The sequence below is a fragment of the Callospermophilus lateralis genome, chromosome 1, assembly GCF_048772815.1.
Source record: "Callospermophilus lateralis isolate mCalLat2 chromosome 1, mCalLat2.hap1, whole genome shotgun sequence".
NCBI classification, from domain to species: domain Eukaryota; kingdom Metazoa; phylum Chordata; class Mammalia; order Rodentia; family Sciuridae; genus Callospermophilus; species Callospermophilus lateralis.
In genome coordinates, this window is record NC_135305.1 from 3865340 (window position 1) to 3883207 (window position 17868).

General features: G+C 49.2%; 1 protein-coding gene across 1 annotated transcript in view; it reads right to left on the reverse strand.

Annotated features, from left to right (window-relative positions):
• Positions 1–17868, reverse strand: part of Dpp6 (dipeptidyl peptidase like 6) — a 618489-nt gene that overhangs the window by 236623 nt on the left and 363998 nt on the right. The window contains exon 4 of the mRNA XM_076831376.2: positions 16469–16563. Coding sequence (XP_076687491.2) covers positions 16469–16563 — 95 coding nt within the window. The remainder of the gene's footprint in view (positions 1–16468; positions 16564–17868) is intronic.

Genomic DNA, 17868 nt, shown 5'->3' on the forward strand with positions numbered 1-17868 from the left:
AGGAAGGGGACGGAGGGAGAGCGGGCAGGGGGAATCCTGGGAATGACGTTGGCCATGTGTGCATGTGTGAACCTCCCACCATTTGCACATCTACATGGCACCAGTAAGAATGTGGAAAAAGAAAAACTGGGCGCACCCTTTCTTTGTCAGCAAAACAGCATTTAGTTCACTGATGCTTTTCCAATTTTTTTTTTTTCAAATTCAACACAACAGTGGTTACTGAGTCCACCAAAACAGGCTGATAGACCCAAGCTCAAAAACCACCTTCACTGGCAGACCCCCGCCGCAGGCCTGCGAGAGAGCCGAGAGAGCCGCTGCTTCCTTCTCACACCCAGCGGCATGCATCAGGCAGAGCTGTCACTAAAACAGAACCAGTGGCACGCGCGCCTCGGCACCTTTCTTGACCCTGTGTGGGCGTCCCCATGAGTCAGCACAGAGGACTTGGTGTCACTTTTTATGTTATATGTCTTCACTACACAACAGGTGGTCACCAACCACGTCACTTTGCCTGGCCTCGGCCAGGCGTCCTTGCTGCTGGCCTGCTGTGAGTCACTCTGTACGTGCTCAGGTGATCACACCAGGAAGCAGGGAGACAGGGCAGGTGACGTCACACTGCTGTATCCTGATGCAGCGAGACCCTGGAGGCGGTGACATGTCGGGATCTGGTTTGTCTGGAGTGGCGCTGGTTGAACACCACCCTCGCCACATGTGCACTCATTCACTCTGTCCTCGCTCACGGTGGCAGTCTTGTTCATCTTGGTGGTTACACCCCACAAACTCACCAGAAACACAGAATCACGGGCCTGGGTTCCAGCCAGCCTTCCCGTGCCCAGTGACACTGACCAAGGCCTGGTCTGGCCTTCTGTGTGCTTCTGGCATGCTGTTGGCCCCGGGCACTGACCCCGGCCCACGGCGCCCAGCGAGGCTGACCACACTGGTGCTTTCTGTGAGACACATCACTGCTTCTCCTACCCAGGATGCTGGAAGGCACTTCAGCCCTTGCCTGGGGGCCTTTTAACAGTGGACATGCCAAGGAACACAGCAGGTGGAGAAGCCCAGCGCTCCACAGGACTCCCACGAGTGCACCACGCACAGCCGTCGGCAGCAGAGCGCTGTGAGGAGGAAGCTGACCCTCCTGCGGGCTCAGCGGAGCCCAGCCCTAGACTGTGCTGAAGGACGGCGGAGTGTGTGCTACGGGGGATACAAATAAATTTGGTCACGAAGGCGAATCTGCAGATACAGACCCGGGACTCAGGACACCAGAGGGATGGACGGTGCCTCCTGACAGCAGCAATCACCAACCTGTGAAGAAGGACCCGCCAAGGGCCCTCCCTGAGGGGTCTAAGCTCTGTAGGGTGACAGCCGTCCACGACTGGGAGTTTGTAGGACAGCCACCTAAGGCTGGGAGTGAGGGTCAGCAAGGATTTTTTTTTTTTTTTTTGCTGTTTTCATTTTTGATTTGACCTACTGCCCGATTGCTTTCCAAAAACACGTTTGGCATCCGCACCCCGCTGTGATGTCCAGAAGCTTCCATCCTTGGGAGCACAGGTGCTTTACCTGGGTGTGGTCCAAGGGTGTTCGAGGCCCGTTTCCCACTCACAGGGCGCTGGCTCCCTATCTATGGTGCAGATGATGGGGTTTTGTCCTCAGAAACCCCCCTCCCGCCCCCGCTACCCCTTGAGAACTGTTTCCCGTGCCCCGATTTCGCTCCCCTGTTCTCTCTCAAACCCTCTCTCCCAGTTCACCTGCCAATCAAAATCGCTCTTCTCCAGCTTCCTGGCTCACCCCCCGACACACCCCTCCTCAAAGCCCCTTCGGCATCTGCCCTGGCTCCTGGCCTCCCTCCCAGCTCTTTCCTGTTCTTTCCTGCTTCCCTTGGTCTCCCTGACCTTGGACTACCTCTTGGGGCCCCTCACTTCTCTGGTAAGAACTACTTCCTAGGTGACGGCATCCAGACTCAAGGCCCTAAAAACCAGGCTCCGCTGAGAATCCTGCCAGGCCATCTGCACCTGGCGGGCCTGACCTTGACCCCAGACTGCGGATCTGACTGCCTCCCTGAAGCTCTCCTGGTGTCCAGAGGCCATCAGCATGCACACCCCAGCTCCGTCCCCAACCCAGCTTCTGGAATCTTCCGCCTCCCCTCCAGGAGGAGCGGCTCACTCCCTTGGTGGCTGACTGCCTTATTTTCCTCACCCTGCTCTGCACGCCTCCCGTCCAGGGGGGCAGAAATTGCTACTGGTTTCCTGTTGAGGCAGAACCAGCCCCCACCCCCGAGGCTGGGCACTGCTCTTGAGATGCTGCAGTGAACTTCTGGCTTTCCAGACCCTCACTGCCCGAGTGGCATCCGGTCCCACCACAGCCATCAGGGCCATCTTCTGGTGTGGAAGTCACTGCCCGGCTCCCACGGCTTCCCACCCCACTGGAGGAGAAGGCTAAGTGGGGGCCTGTAGGCACTGCCTGGCTGCCCTCTCCCAGCCTGTCCACCTCCGCCCACTCCGCCCCTCATGCCAGCCTCCACACCTGCCCAGGCCACACAGGGCCCTCACCCTGAGCCTCCTTTCCTCTGGCCGGAAGGTTCTGGTGCCCACATCCTTTTAGATTTTCCTCAAACCCACCTCTAAGTGACGCCTCCTTGTCCCTCGACAGCCACAGGCAGAGAATCAAGAGCTTTGCTGGCCATTTTCTACAATGGCCTTTTCTGTCTCATCTAAGACACATTTCACTCCTCCATCTTACATCAGCCATCCTCACTAGATTGCAGGCTCCCCGAGACGAGGGTTGGTTGTTTTAACCCTTATCTCAGCGAGATCTTGTGGTTTCAACATACAGGTCTTGCCCATATTTTATTAAACTTATCTCTAAATCTTTAATGATTGATGTTTTGCACATATAAAAGACACATGCATGTTTCGATTTCAGTGTGAATTCTCTATCATTAGTCTGCGGGAACACAGAGCATTTTGGAAACTTGACTTTATATTCTGAAATTTTGCTAAATCTGTTTCATTAGGTTGTTTTTTTTTTTAACGATTCCTAAGAATTTTCTACTTAACTGTATTTCTGTGGATGCTTTTCTCCTCTTCGCCTCTGATCACCCTATCGTGCTGAGAGAGGGCGGCTCCGTCTGGGCAGTGGTGGCCAGTGGGAAGGCCCCTGTGCTCATGGTTCACGTGGTGCTAGTGGTGGACTTCCCTGTGGATGCTTTGGTCAGGCTGGAGGCGCTCCCCCCCCCTTCCAGTGGCTCTGAGTCTTTATGATAAACGTGTGTTGGATGTTCTCAAACAGTTCCTAATATTTTTGAGACGATCAGGCTCTTCTGCTTTTCAGTCTGCAGGCATTAGAAATGACACTGTTTGATCTTCCAGTGTTAAATGCACCTTGCACTCCTGGAGCGAGTGTAGCCAGCCATGATGTAGCAACCTTTTATCTATGGTTGGATTCAACCTGCTCGCATTGCCTTGAGGATTTCTGCATCTGTGTGCATGAAGGAAAACGGGGGTTGTACTTTTTTGGTAATATCTTTGTTGGGTTTTCCTTTCAGAGTACTTCCTGACTTCAGAAATGGAGTGGGAGGGATTTCCTCCTCTTCTCCAATTGTCCTATATCTAAGTCCCCTTTCTGTTGCTGTGACAAAATACCTGAGACTGGATAATTTGTAAAGAATATAATTTTGTTGGCCTCACAGTTCTGGAGGCTGGGAAGTCCAAGAACATGGCACCAGCATCTGCTCAGAGTCTGGTGGGCTTCTTTCTGCACCGTGACGTGGCAGAGGGCACCATGTGGCAAGTCAGAGCAAGGGTGCTGGCTTTTGAAGTTCTCCTTGTCTTATAAGGTCACTCGTTTTCTCTGGGGCCATCTCTCAGGACCTCAGTTGATGCCAATCACCACCCGTAGGCCTTTTCTTACTGGTGAACCCAAAGGACACATTCAAACCACAGTGTTCTCTACGTCCCTTAGAGCTGGGCTGATCTTCCTTAGTGGTTGGTGGGACTGGTCAGGAAAGCGGCCTGGGCCACTTCTCCTCGTGTGGAGCTTCAGCTAGTAACTTAGTGCGTGAGCCTAGGGCTGTGCCGGCAAGAAGTTCTCCACTGGAGAGCCGCGGTCATGCCTGTCTTTCAGGAATTTCTCTATTTCTTTATCTTTGACAAACTTATTAATATAAAGCTCTTCAAAATATCCTGAGATCCTTTTCATATCTGTAGTGATGGCTCTGGGTGGGAGCTGATGCTGCACCTCCGTCCCATCTAAGTAAATGAAGGAGTAGACCTCAGTGGAACACGGTGGGACACCAAGACTGACACCAAGAGGGCTCCAGTGGAACCCGCAGGAGCACCACTTTCTGAACAGAGCCAAGCCACCTGTTGGTGGTGCTGGCTGGGACCACGCCACCCGAGTTGGTGGGGTCCACGAGGCCCTGCAGCCACACACCCCCCTTCCCAGCCTCCAGGCCCCTGACGGCTAGGGACACTCGAGACTGAAGGTCCCCATTTCCAGCAAGCACCCCTGAACTCAAGATCTACTTCCAGGTGACCAGGGCTCAGCTTCGGGGTCTCCTGAGATGCTCCAGGAATATCTTTGTTTAGTTCCTCTTACTTTTCATTTTCTGGTCGGTTTGGAAGAACTCTCCATAGATTACCAACACTATCTTTTTATTTGTTGCCAGGATTTTTTTGCATATATTATCTGCCTTTTTAGTATTTAAAATTTTATAAGCTAAGTGAAATATAGCAGCCTCTTTTATCTTTTGGAGTGCCCATTTTGATTAAACAGTTCTCTATTTTGCACTAAACCAAATGACGGATTTTTCCAAGCAGTTGATCCTTTGATACAACTGGAATTTAATTTTTTGTCTTCATGAACTGGTACGTCAGCTCCTTGTGGATGAACTCTGGTGCGGGCCTGGCTGTCCGGCCGTGTGTCCATTTCCCCCATGCTCTCTGTATGTCAAATGGCCATCATGGTGGAGCCTATTTAGGATTCTTCGGACTTTCACCACTCCGTGCTGTTTCTACGCAGAGTTTGACAGTGGGAAGCCTGGACTGCGGGTCCAGAAAGGCCGGTTCACAGCATTTACTCTGAGATTCTGAGGACTCCCTGACTTCGGGGCCTCTGTACCTACCAAGGCGGATGTGAGAGTTCCAAGGAGGGATCGTAGCACCTGGGCACAGTGACAGCCTGCAAGTGAAATCTGTCATTGCTACCGAGCTGAGTGGGACGTCGATTATGTCCCATTCCAGGTAAAAGAGCGGACGGCCCTGCTCCCGGCTACACGCAGGTGACTATTCTTACACATAACAATTAAGATTATTTTGTCGAATGTTTGACACTAAAGGATTTTCAGATTTCTGATGAGGATTATATTGATGTTTGATATCGATCTCAAGAGAGTTAACATTTCATTATTATCTTGATATCTAAGACCATACTGCATCTTTACATTTTTTCAAATATTTAACAAGATTTTACAGTTTGTTATAGTTCTTATGGTGTTCTTGTTGTTAGTATGTACCTTATATTCAGCCACATTAACAAATTTACTAAGTATTTTTAAAAAATCTAATGTCTTTTAGACTTTCCAGGGATGGAATTATAGGGAAAGAAGATGTGTTTTTTTTTTCCTTTTCTTTTCTAGCTCTTATTGTACTTATTTGCAGAAACATCTTAGATCCTGAGGTGAGGGGGAGGTTCCCCTGATAGCTGGCTGCATCTGAAACAGCTTTGGGTTTTACCACTGGGATAGTTTTCACTGATGGTTGGTTCTTGGTAAATAAAGTACATCATATTTAAGTGGCTATCGATTCTGTCCTCATCCAGGGAACTTTCTAGAAGTTGTTGACAAGCTTCACCCATGCCCCTTCAGCACTAGCCATTAGATCATATGGATGTTCTGCTGTTTGTTGGTTGTAACAGTGTTTGTTGATTGACTTCCTGATGTTTAAATACGTTGTCATGAGGAAGCCTCATCGGTTCAGAGCATGGCCCCTGGTCAACAGGAAGAAGGGAGTGGGGGCTGGCGAGATTCTCTGTGATGGTGGCCAGCCTGCCTCTGGCCCTTTATTCATCTAAATACCATCTAGAAGTCCTGGGTGCCATTCCCAGGAGTGCTTCCTGGTTGGTAAAGTAGAAAATGGGAAAGTGGGGTGGCTGTGGCTCCGGGAGGCGTCCAGGTGTTTCCGCTAAGCTCTCGCCAACCTGACAGCAGGATTCCTTGGGACTCAGCTGCAGCTGCCGTCTCTGCATGAGGCTAACCTGACTCACAGTTTGCATCTTGAGCCTGAGGGTAGTGAGCGGGTGGCTCCAGGAGTGATCCCGAGACAGCAGTGGGGGACCCGCAGGCATGGACAAGGGACAGGAAGCTGTAGCATTCTCCCAGTTCAACTGCAGTCCTACGATAACAGAGGGGCCCTTTGTGCCATCGAGAGGTGACATCCAGTAGCCCCCCTTGTCCACGGTTTCACTTCCGGCACTTGCAGTTACCCATCCAACCATGGACTGAAAACGCTGAATGTTTCAAACTGTGGACTGAGAGGAGATCGCTCACTTCCTGCTCCACGCCGCCGAGCGGTGAATCGCCCCCGTCCAGCGTGTCCATGGTGTGTATGCCACCTGCCCAAGGCTCTCTTAGCTGCCTCAGTGGTCAGACTGTGTTGGCATTGCAGCGCTTGTCTTCAGGGGACCCTTCTTTTACGAATAAGGGCCCCAAAGCAAAGAGCACTGGTGCTGGCCACGTAGATAGGCACAGAGCTGTAAGGGGCTCACTTGAAGGGAAAAGGTGACAGTTCTTGACTTAGCAAGGAAAGGAAAAAATCCAGGGCTGGATTTAGCAGAATCTTTCTTAAGAATGAATTTCTATCCATGAAATTGTGATAAAGGACAGTGAAATTCATGCTGGTTTTGCTGCTGCACTTCAGGCTGCCTAAATGCTGGCCTTGGTGAGCTTAGGTAAGATGGAATCGACACTAAACAGAGGGCTTGGAGAGGTGGAGGTTCCGGGCACCCTCTGGGGTGCTGGAGTCCTCCGTGGACAGGGGCCGCGGTGGCTTGGCAGAGACAGAGCTGCGCTCAGTGGTCAGGCTTCGGCTGCCAATTATGTGACTTAGACACAAATTCTTTTGACCTCTTGTTTTCTGATCTGTCAAATACACGGCTCGCGGGACTCCTAAGGTCTTCCACGGAGTGAGCACCATGCGCAGGGTTTAGGACACGCTGCTCCATGGAGAGCACCCAGAACAGCTGGGGCACGCTGCCTCCAAGTGTGGCTTGCCCTCCACAATCTGCCACCACCCCTCATGAACACAGGCTCAGCCCCCGGGTGACCCCAGCACTGTGCCATCTCCCTTCCAGAAGGGGGCCAAGAGCTCCACGTGCCCTGGGTCCCCTCAAACCACTACTTTAACTCAGGGCCCTTCTCTCCACTGGAGCAGCCCCGGGGGACTTCTGAACTGTCAACCTTCCCTTCTCTCATCCCCTTCATTTTCCTAAAACCCACTGAACTGTCCTGCTCAAAGCTGCTGTCCCCTCCGTTTGCTGTGCAGTAAAGTCTAGTAGCCACTAAGGTCCCTGAAGATGAATCCCGCCCTGGTCCTGGGCCTTGGAGCCACCAACCTCCACACTGCCCACCCCCCCCACCTCCCTGCCCGAGATATGAACCTCCCACCCGCACACTCTGCCCCAAGGCCACGTGCCACTCATCCCTCAAGTTCAAGGACGGCTGAGCCACTGCACCGTGAGCCTGTGCAGGGGGTCAGCAGCCCTCTTCCTTCCCACGCAGGTCGATCTCGGGGCACAGTGTACTCCAACGCAGAAAGATTGCCACAGTGCTTACTCCTCCCACACCCAGGCCGAACGGTGCCCAGCGGTAAACTGTGTTGTCTCAGTCGTCTCCACCCACCCAGAGCCTGGCTCGGAAGAGGCTTCCCTCAGGGTCCAGCGACGCGCAGCTGGTCAGGGGACTGACAGCTCACGCTGTGGCTGACAAGGACTGTTGCTGGGGCCGAGAAGAGGACCTGTGACTTTCAGATCTCCTAAAGACGACGTAGAAAGCAGTCTGCACCCATTCCAAAATTAAAAGGGCGGCCTGTGAGATGATAATTAGCATAACTACATGTTAGAAACACTCGTGTTTTCTGTTCTTTTAGTAAGAGAATTAGAAAATGAGAGAAAGAGAAAAAGAAAGAAAAAGGGGGAAGAAAGGGGTCTTTGGAGGTTCAGAAATAGCCACAGATTCATAGTCGGTCACTCTGCGGCTTTGCACGGCACGTCTGCGGCAAGGCTGGGTCTTCACGTGCCGGGGCCATCAGAGCATTCCGAGGCAGCCTGGGCTGCAGGCTTGGCCCTCCCAGCTGCAGACCATGGGGCCTTGTCCCCTTCCTGATTCATTTCTGTGCCCAGCGCAGTCCAGCCTGGGGCAGGGGGTGCCCCCTGCTGCTGCGGGCTGGCTGTCCTGCCTGATCCCTGCACGTCCCTTTGGGGAACTCAGGACCTCAGGAGCTGAAATGCAGCAGGCTGCCTGTCCCCACCAGGGGTGACGCCAGGCAGAGCTTCCTGTGCAGCCAACAGGCTCCGCACAGAACGGGGAGGGGCAGACACGGGGCTTCCTTCTGCCAGCGCCACTCACAGGGTAGAGCAGCAGCACGGAGCACTTGGTGGCCATTAAAGGAAGCAGAAAGGGTGGAATTAATGGAATTAAGGAGGTGGAATGAGCACAGCAGTCACTGGGTGGAGGGGAGGCGACCTCAGGCTCCTGCCTGCTCCACCCGGAGCCCTCTGGAGAGGCGGCCTGCTCCTCCTGGCTCTCCTGGTACCAGTGGCCCAACCCTGTCGCTCTCTGGAAGCAGTCAGGCTAATTAGCTTTCAGAGACTGAGATGAACATTCAAATTCTCTTTCTAATGATTATATGAAGTCAAAGGCAGATATAAACCAGAGAAACAAACACTTTTTAAATGTTAATTTTGTGGTTAAAATAAGTGATGAACACAACTAAATCAGTCATTAAGACCCAAAACAGCAAGGACACTGACATCAGTTCAGTGGAATGCTTTTTCCCAATGGTTACTTTCCGGCCCAGGGTTTCCACCACCATCTTACAGCTGAGCATCCCTGGAAGAAGCTCATCTCTCTGAAACATGAGGCTCAATTTTACCAACCTGATTAATTGCTGAATGAATGGCACTGGACCAGCAATCATGGAAACGAGCACATTAGGAAATAACACACAGCTTTCTCTGCCCAGTGTGCCCAGGGGAGGCTCCGGGTTCACTTCCAGACTTTCTGTAGATACTGATGATGCTCACACTTGTCACCTGAGCTCTGTGCTATATTCTCCTTATTCAGTACAAAATCACAAGTATTTTCCCTAGCTACTATTTCAATGGCTGCCCCATATTTTATCTGTTTTCTGTTTACTTGTCTTGTTTGCCTAGTCTCAGGCATTTTTACTGTCACACACAATGCTGCAACACTGTGCCTTTTAGATGATTTACTTGTGGAAATTTCCCTGGAGTGACTTGAAATGCATAAATATTTCTACTGCCCCTGAAACGAACAGCCATGCTGCCTTCCACACACCCAGCACGATTTAAATGATCCAGTGACCGACAGGATCCACCTCTCCACTTCTTGTTGCCGCTGGAATTATCAGTGAAGCGAGCACAGGAAGTCTGAGCACCTCAATCCATACGGAGATTTGTTCTGGAACATTCCTGGTGGACCGACAGCATGGAAGGTGGGGCTCAAGCCACAGTGTGTGTGGTTTCCTTTTCTAAGGGTCTGAATACTGACGTAGTCTCCAAACACCATTCCAGACTCAGATACCTAAGTGTCAGGCAAAGGCTGAACTTCATCCCCCTAAGAAGTTCTGCTCCATGATGTTTTAGAAGAACTGGAGAGTGTTAAGTTCTATAAGAACTACTGTCCCCATGAAACCCGATTAATTAGCTTCAGCAAAATATCTTCAGCCCAGTTTAAGGACACTGCTACTGGAGAGGGTGGGAGAAGGAAAGAAGGAGGAATTAGCAAAGAGGGATGAGAGCCTTCAGGAATCCGGAGGCCACGGGTCAAATGTTCACAGACCCTGTTTGGGCCATGAGACACACGGCTCAGTTTTCAGGGGAAAATGTTCTATACATAGATGCAAAAATTCTCAATGAAATTCTGGCAAATTACATAAAAGAACATATTAAAAAAAACAGTGCACCACGATCACTCTCCAGGGCATCATGCAAGGGAGGTTCAACACATGGAAATCAATAAATACAGTTCATCACATCAACAGACTTAAAAACAAGAATCACATAATCATCTCAATACATGCAGAAAAGCATTTGACAAATACAGCACCCCTTCATGTTCAAAACACTAGAAAACTAGCGATAGTAGGAACACACCTGAACATTGTAAAGGCCACCTGAGCTAAATCCAAGGTCAATATCATTGTAAACAGAGAAAAATTGAAAACATTACCTCTAAAAACTAGAACAAGAAAGGGACGCCCTCTTTGCCCACCTCTAGTCAACACAGTCCTGGGAACTCTAGCCAGAGCAATTAGACGAAAGCAGTTAAAGGGATATGAATAGGAAAAGAAGAATTCAAACTGTGACCACATGCTGACAACATGATTCTCTATTTAGAAGATACAAAGAGTTCCACCAGAAAACTTCTAAAATTAATAAATTAATTCAGCAAAGTAGCAGAATATAAAACCGATATTCATAAATCAAATGCCTAAGTATATAACAGTGATGAATCCACTAAAAGAGAAATTAGGAAAACTACCCCATTCACAATAGCCTTGAAAAAAAAATAAAATATTTGGGAATCAATCTAACAAAAGAGATGAAAGTCTTCTACAATGAAAACTACAGAACACTGAAGAAAGAAATTAAAGAATACCATAGAAGATAGAAAGATCTCCCGTGTTCTTGGATAGGCAGAATTAATATTGTTAAAATGGCCATCCTACCAAAACCATTATATAGAATTAATGCAATTCCTATTAAAATCTCAATAACATTCTTCATAGAACTAGAAAAAGCAATAATGAAATCATTTGGTAAGATTAGAGACCCAGAATAGCCAAAGTAATTCTTAGCAGAAGAGTAAAGCAGGAGGCATCACAATACCAGAACTTAAACTATACTACAGAGCTATAGTAACAAGAACAGCATGGTATTAGTACCAAAATAGACATGTAGATCAATGGTACAGAATAGAAGACACAGAGACAAACCCATATAAATATAGTTATCTCATAGTAGACAAAGGTACCAAAAACATTCAGTGAGAAAAGATAGCCTCTTCAACAAATTGTGCTGGGAAAACTGGAAATCCATATGTAGCATAATGAATTTAAACCTGTATTTCTCACCCTGCACAAAACTCAACTCAAGGTGATCAAGGGCTTAGGCATTAGACCAGAGCCCTGTGGCTAACAGAAGAAAAAGCAAGCCCAAATCTATATTATGTCAGCTTAGGATCTGACTTCCTTAATAAGACTCCTAAAGTGTAAGAAGTAAAATTAAGAATCAATTAATGAGATAGGTTCAAATTAAAAAGCTTCTTCTCAGCAAAGGAAACAATCAAGAACACGAAGAGAGAGTCTGCAGAATGGGAAAAAAATCTTTACCACACACACCTCAGATGGAGCACTGATCTATATAAAGAACTCAATAAAGTTAACAACAAACAAAGAAACAAAAAAACCAACCCAAGTAACCCAATCAATGAGTGGGCAAAGGAACTGAACAGACACTTCACAGAAGAACAAATACAATCAATCAACAAATATATGAAAAAATGTCTACCATCTCTAGCAATTAGAGAAATACAAACCAAAACTACTCTTTAAGATCCCATCTCACTCTATTCAGAATGGCAGTTATCAAGAATACACTAACAATAAATGTTGGTGAGGATGTGGGGAAAAGGCACACTCATACACTGCTGGTGGGACTGCAAATTGGTGCCGCCACTATGGAAAGCCGTATGGAGATTCCTCAGAAAAGTTGGAATGGAATCACCCTTTGACCCAGCTACCTCACTCCTAGGTTTATACTCAAAGGGCTTGAAACCAGCAAATTATAGTGATGCAGCCACGTCTCTGTTTACAGCAGCTCAATTCACAATAAATTATGGTACCAACCTACATTCCCTTCATGGAATGGATGGATGGATAAAGAAAGTGTGGGGGGCTGGGGCTGGGGCTTGGCAGTAGAGCTCTTGCCTAGCACGCATGAGGCACTGGGTTCAATCCCCTGCACCACATAAAAATAAATAAAATAAATGTTAAAAAAAAACTTGAAAAAAGAAAACGTGGTACATATACACAATGGAATCTTACTCAGCCTTGCAGAAGAATGAAATGATGGCATTTGACAGTAAGTGGATGGAACTGAAGAATATCATGCTAAGCAAAATAAGCCAATTCCCCAAACACCAAAGGCCAAATGTTTTCTCTGATAGGCAGATGTTAATTCACAACAGGAGGAGGGGTGCTAGGGAAGAATAGAGGTACTGTGGATTAGACAGAGGGGAGTGGAGGGAGAGGAGGGGTATGGGTAGGAAGGGCAGTAGAATGTATCAGACACCATTACCCTATGTACATATATAAGTGCATGACCTGTGGGATCCTACATCAAATACAACCAGAAGAATGAGAAGTTATACTCCATCTATGTAAGATGTGTCAAATGCATTCAACTGTCGTGGATAACTAATCGGAACCAACAAAAAATACAAAAAGTCACATGACATAACAAAGACCTGCTTATCATTGCTAATTTGTTGACAAGAGAGTCTACAGGACGCAGGAAAATAAGATCACTTTAAGTTGGACACTTCAATTACCTTGTAAGTAAGAATGAAACACGATGTCCGGGAATTCCTGGGACATCAAATGTGGGTTCAAGGGGAAGCTGGGTCGGGTTTGACGGTTTGGATTTGGTTGTTGAGATCTGCCTCTTGCCATCAGACCCAGCTTTGACAAGCCCCCTCCCTCTGGGGAGCTGCCTCACCCAGCCCACAGGAAGGGCTGTTACCCTGCTTCTGCGGGCTGCCCGTGCCGGCATTGCCCTTGGTGTGTGCCTCTGGCCCTGGCCCTCCTCTGGGTCTTACGTAGAGCCACAACACCCACGCTGCCGGCTCCAGTCCAGTGCAGCCGTCTGAACCCTCCCGTGGCCTGGGTGGCCTGGGTGGCCTTCCAGCACGCGCACACACCTCACATGTCTCACAGCACCCCTAGAGGCAGGATGGGGGTGTCCTGACCTTACACAACTGCCCGAAGTTCTGCTGCCCCTGAGCAGAGGTCAGTTCTAGCCAGGAGGTGGAGCAGAGCAGGTCACCACCTGGTGCTGATGGTGCCTCCAATCCTTTCTCACGTGGATGCTCCTAGAAATCTGATAACATCACACCCAGAGCCCGGAGGAACTCTGTCCCCAGCACGGTCTCTTCTCTGGGCTCATTCAGTTTCCCCCAAAATCATCTACTCCCCACTGCAGTCCTGGCTTCTCTTTCCCCGTGAGGAGGCGTTCAAGCCTCAGCCGTCTGGCCTCCTGGACTGTGATACTGTGTGTGCCCCCACCTGTGTGTGTTAATAAACCCACCTGCTTTCCCACTTGCTGGTCTGCCAGTTCATTTTAGCAGACTCAAGGATCGGCTTCAGAGGGAAAGTCTGAACTTGCCCCAGTATGCTGGGGAATTGTAAGGAGGGGACAGGCTCCACTTCCAGAAAACAATATGAAAAGCAAAAGCATTCCAGGAAAGCCTGAGTGGCGCGTTGCAATCGCAGAGTGCTACCGGTGCCTGCACAGGCCTCGCCGTTCAGAGTGTGCGACTGTCTCACGCTTCCACCCTGAGATGCAGGAGCGGACAGCCGGGCTAAGAGGTTCTGTCGGAAGCATGGGTCAGGGAAGGCAGGGGTCACCCATGTCAGCACAGTGCTCGGCACTGGCCCCTGCTGCACCGTCCTGGGGTGTCCATCGCTCTCTGCTGGGCTTCCCTGCATCCCTCCCACCCAGCTGCCTGGCCAAGGAGTTAGAAGGGCCTGGGGACAAAAGAACTTGGGGACATGAAGTCATCGACCGTGGGAACCATTTGTTTGTATCAGCTGAGGAGGAGAATGAGATCAGCAAGACCACAGGGAAGATTTCAGAAGCCTGGGGACCCCAGAAGGTCGGACGTCTTTGCCACTTTGCCACTTTGCCACTCGCTACAGGCTGTTCTATAAACCACAGGGAACATCACGGTTGGCCTCGGGGGCTCAGGTCACCTTAGCTCTTATACAAGCTCAGTTTCTGGGACCAGAACAGAAAGAGCCAGCTGGTTGTCACCAGGGCAGGAGAAGGACATGGCAGTCACTGTTCTGTGCTCCCTGTCCCTCTGAGGGTCACAGTCACCTGCCAGCTGCAGAGGGTTCTGTGAGCGCTGGACCCTGCAGAAGGCCTGCCTCACTCAGCACCTGCTGGTGAAAACGTAGGGCATGCAGAGGTTCCTCTGCGGCTCTCACCGAGGACCCAGACCCAGGCTGTTGGAGATTATCAGCTTTAACTTGGAGCTGGAGCAATTAAAGCACAAGAAATGTAGATGACTGGTCGGCTCAACGGAAATCAGAGCTGCAGCTCCCGCTCCGACCCGTGCTGTGGGCCCTGACGGCATTCATTCTGCCTTCCTTTTTGAAGTCTGTTTCCAGAGCTTTTAAATGTAGCTTTGAGAGAAGAGTCAGGAACCAATCAGGCTACAGACACCCAGTGCCCAAGAAATGTTTCTTAAGTGCACAGGTGACATTTCAAGGCAAAAAGGCTTAGTATACAGAATAAGCCAGCTCATGTGGAGGACGAGGACCTTCTTCACCCACGGTGGTTTCAGTCAAGATACACCATCGGTCACCAGCTGTCGATCTCAGGAAGAGAGGGCAGGCTGGACTCCCGTGTCTCCTCACTAGGGGCAGCTGGATACTGCACTGAGCCAGCCCTCGCCCAGGACCTCGGGGCATCCTGACACTCAAGGGTGCTCACCCTCCACACAGGCAGAGCTACCTGGGAAAGCATGTCTGTCCCCTCAGTGTCTTGAAGAGGGTTAAATGGGATTTTCTCTAATTCTACCAAAGACGACTTTTAGTTCAGAAACATAGGTCCCGGGCTGGGGTGTGGCTCGGTGGTGGAGTGCTTGCCTAGTATGTGTGAGGCCCTGGGCTCGATTCTCTGCACCACGTACAGATAAAATAAAGTTACACTGACAACTAAAACCGATAACAAAACACAGTACATCAGCTCTTTCCGGGTCTTAGTTGGCAGAATAGGATTTAATTCAACAAAGCACCATCATCCGGCCCAGAGACGCCTCCCTCACAGGAGCTTCCCACAAGGCAGAACCCTTTAGTACAAAACCTCAGTAAATGCTTCTTTAGGAGCAAAAAGAAGTGAAATAGATGTATGTGGACAGCAAGTTCAATGTCCTGTGGGCGGGGTGGAGGGAAGCAGTCCTCCTCGGGGGCTGGGACTGGGCTGGCCCTCAGCTGAGGCCATCTCTCCTCTCCTGGGCCAGGGGCCTGCGGCCCAGCACCAGCCACCTCCAGGACTCGGAGAAGCCCAAAGTCCTCAGGGCTTGGCTCTCACCATAACACCTGGATGATTCTTCCTGTGTGTCTTCCATTCCCAGATGAGAGACCCCCAGGTCTCTAGGCGTCTGATTCATAGCAGAGCCATTTTATGATCATTCTGACTCAGGATCCCGGTCTGTATCAGTTTACCGCTTTTCATGTAGATTTAGCCTTGGTCTCTTCCTGTGAATTCCCCATTGTCTCAGACAAGAAAATGATCAACCCCCCAGAGCAGATTTACTTCTTCTGATACTGAGCATAAGCATATCGTAACAGCCAAAAAAAGGTGACTTGATTTAAATTGATCTGCTTTAGTACCTAACTTCAGTTAATGGTCCTAATGTTTTTACACATGAACTCAAAATCTTAATGACATTTGAAATCCTAGGGGAAAAAAGCTCTCCCAGACGCTAAGGCAGGGGCACCCTGGTTGACTTGGCACTTGTTTTAAGATAAAAATACCACTTAACATCATCAGGTACAGTCACAGGGCTTCAGTTAATGTTCCCTGTGCACGAGGACACGTCTCTCTCTTTAAATGAGGGTTCTCTGGAAATACTCTGTAGGCATTATTGCATTGTTCTGTAAACGTGTGAAAGCCTCAGGACTTTATCTCCCAATTATATTTGATATGCAGTGCTTGCTTCCAACACCTGCAGAGAGAATCCCGGACGCTGGAGGAAACAGCTTTCATCTTATTAAATTAATGTCGTTTCAATTTCACATTATCTTTAGTTGCTCAGCCTGTAGTATTACAAGTTTATTGCTTTTCCTTGGCTATACTAAAACTGGAAACCTAAAGTCATTTTCTGCTTTATTGACTTGCAGCAGGAAAAAACTCTGAAATTATCCTGGTCATTAGAGAGAGTACTTACAATTTTTTTGCCTTCTATTAACACTGTAGAGTCATTTGTTTCGACGTTCCGCAGTATCACGGTGCCTTCCCGTTCTCTGTAGATGAATTCTTTATCTACAGGGAAGGAAATAAGAGAGAGTCATGAACCATCAACCAACTCGCCTGGGCTCCTGCTGGACACTTACATGAAATGAACGATATGGTTCTGGATGATACGCAGCTTTTCATCCACAGGCCCTTCAAGTGCAGAGGGTGGATCCCTCTCTGCTAGCATAGTCTCTATGATCCTTCTCCCTGAGCCCTTCCTGCCCTCCAGGAGAAAGGCACCAGCACCACGTGCACACAGTCTGTGGAAGGTGCTGGAATATTCTTGGGCAAGAATTGCACAGTGGACATTGAATAGATGAAGAATTCATGTTCCACAGGGTGGAAGCAGAAGTGGAGGGACTCATCTACTGTAGCTGAGACCTGCAGTGAACCTGCTCGTGCACCCATGCTCTGCAGGACTGGATCTCACCTGGCCACAGCCTCTTCCTGCAATTCTGGGAGGTTCTGACAGTTCTACTGCCATGAACACCTAGAACCTACACATCATCCTGTCAGTGGATCCAGTATTTTTCATAAAATTAACCAAGATTTCAGTTATTCCCTTAGAAAATTAATAAACCCATAGTAAATAGTGTGTGTGTGGATGTGTGTGCAGACACCTGTGGTGCATGGGAAGGTAGAGTTCTGAAAGTGGACGGGTGGAGAGGCAGGGCAAGCCTGGGTAGAAGGAAAGACATCTTCTGAGCAGAGCGGGGAGCTGTGGGCAGGCTGAAGGCAGAGGCCTTTGACACTGAGAGCTGCCAAGGAGAAAGGCCGAGCAGACTGGGTGAACCCAAGAGAACAGCTATTAGGAGTCCAGAACACTGAGAAGGAAAACTAAAACCCACTCACCAAGGAGTATGCACACCATCCTGGTTCTAGACTGCTCCACCCGAGCTTTGTGTAAGTCACGTTTGGCTCAGCAGATGCTCGGGTGGAATCGTTCCCACTAATCTTTCTGGTAGTACTTTCACGTACAAATCTAATGATTCCTGTTCTCTTTCCCCTTGAGAAAACGCACTGGATGCTCTTGTCTACAGAGGACAGTTCAGTCATTTCAGTGAAGCTACCCTTACACAACAACTTGTTGATTTCTGATTTGGAAGGCCTGTAAGAGTCAGCTGATTAGTTCCACTGGAAAGTTGCAAAAAAATAAAAGAGGAAAGAAAGAAGAGAACGATTTTTAAGAAGGCTGCTACTCCATCTGCATAGCACTTTATCCGGCACTATCATGCTCATTTCTAAATCTCAAGCCTGCCTTCAGATGAAGAGGTCCTCCCACCAAGTCCCCGAGAAGTCCCGAGCTCTCTGCTGTCACCACCCCTCCTGGCA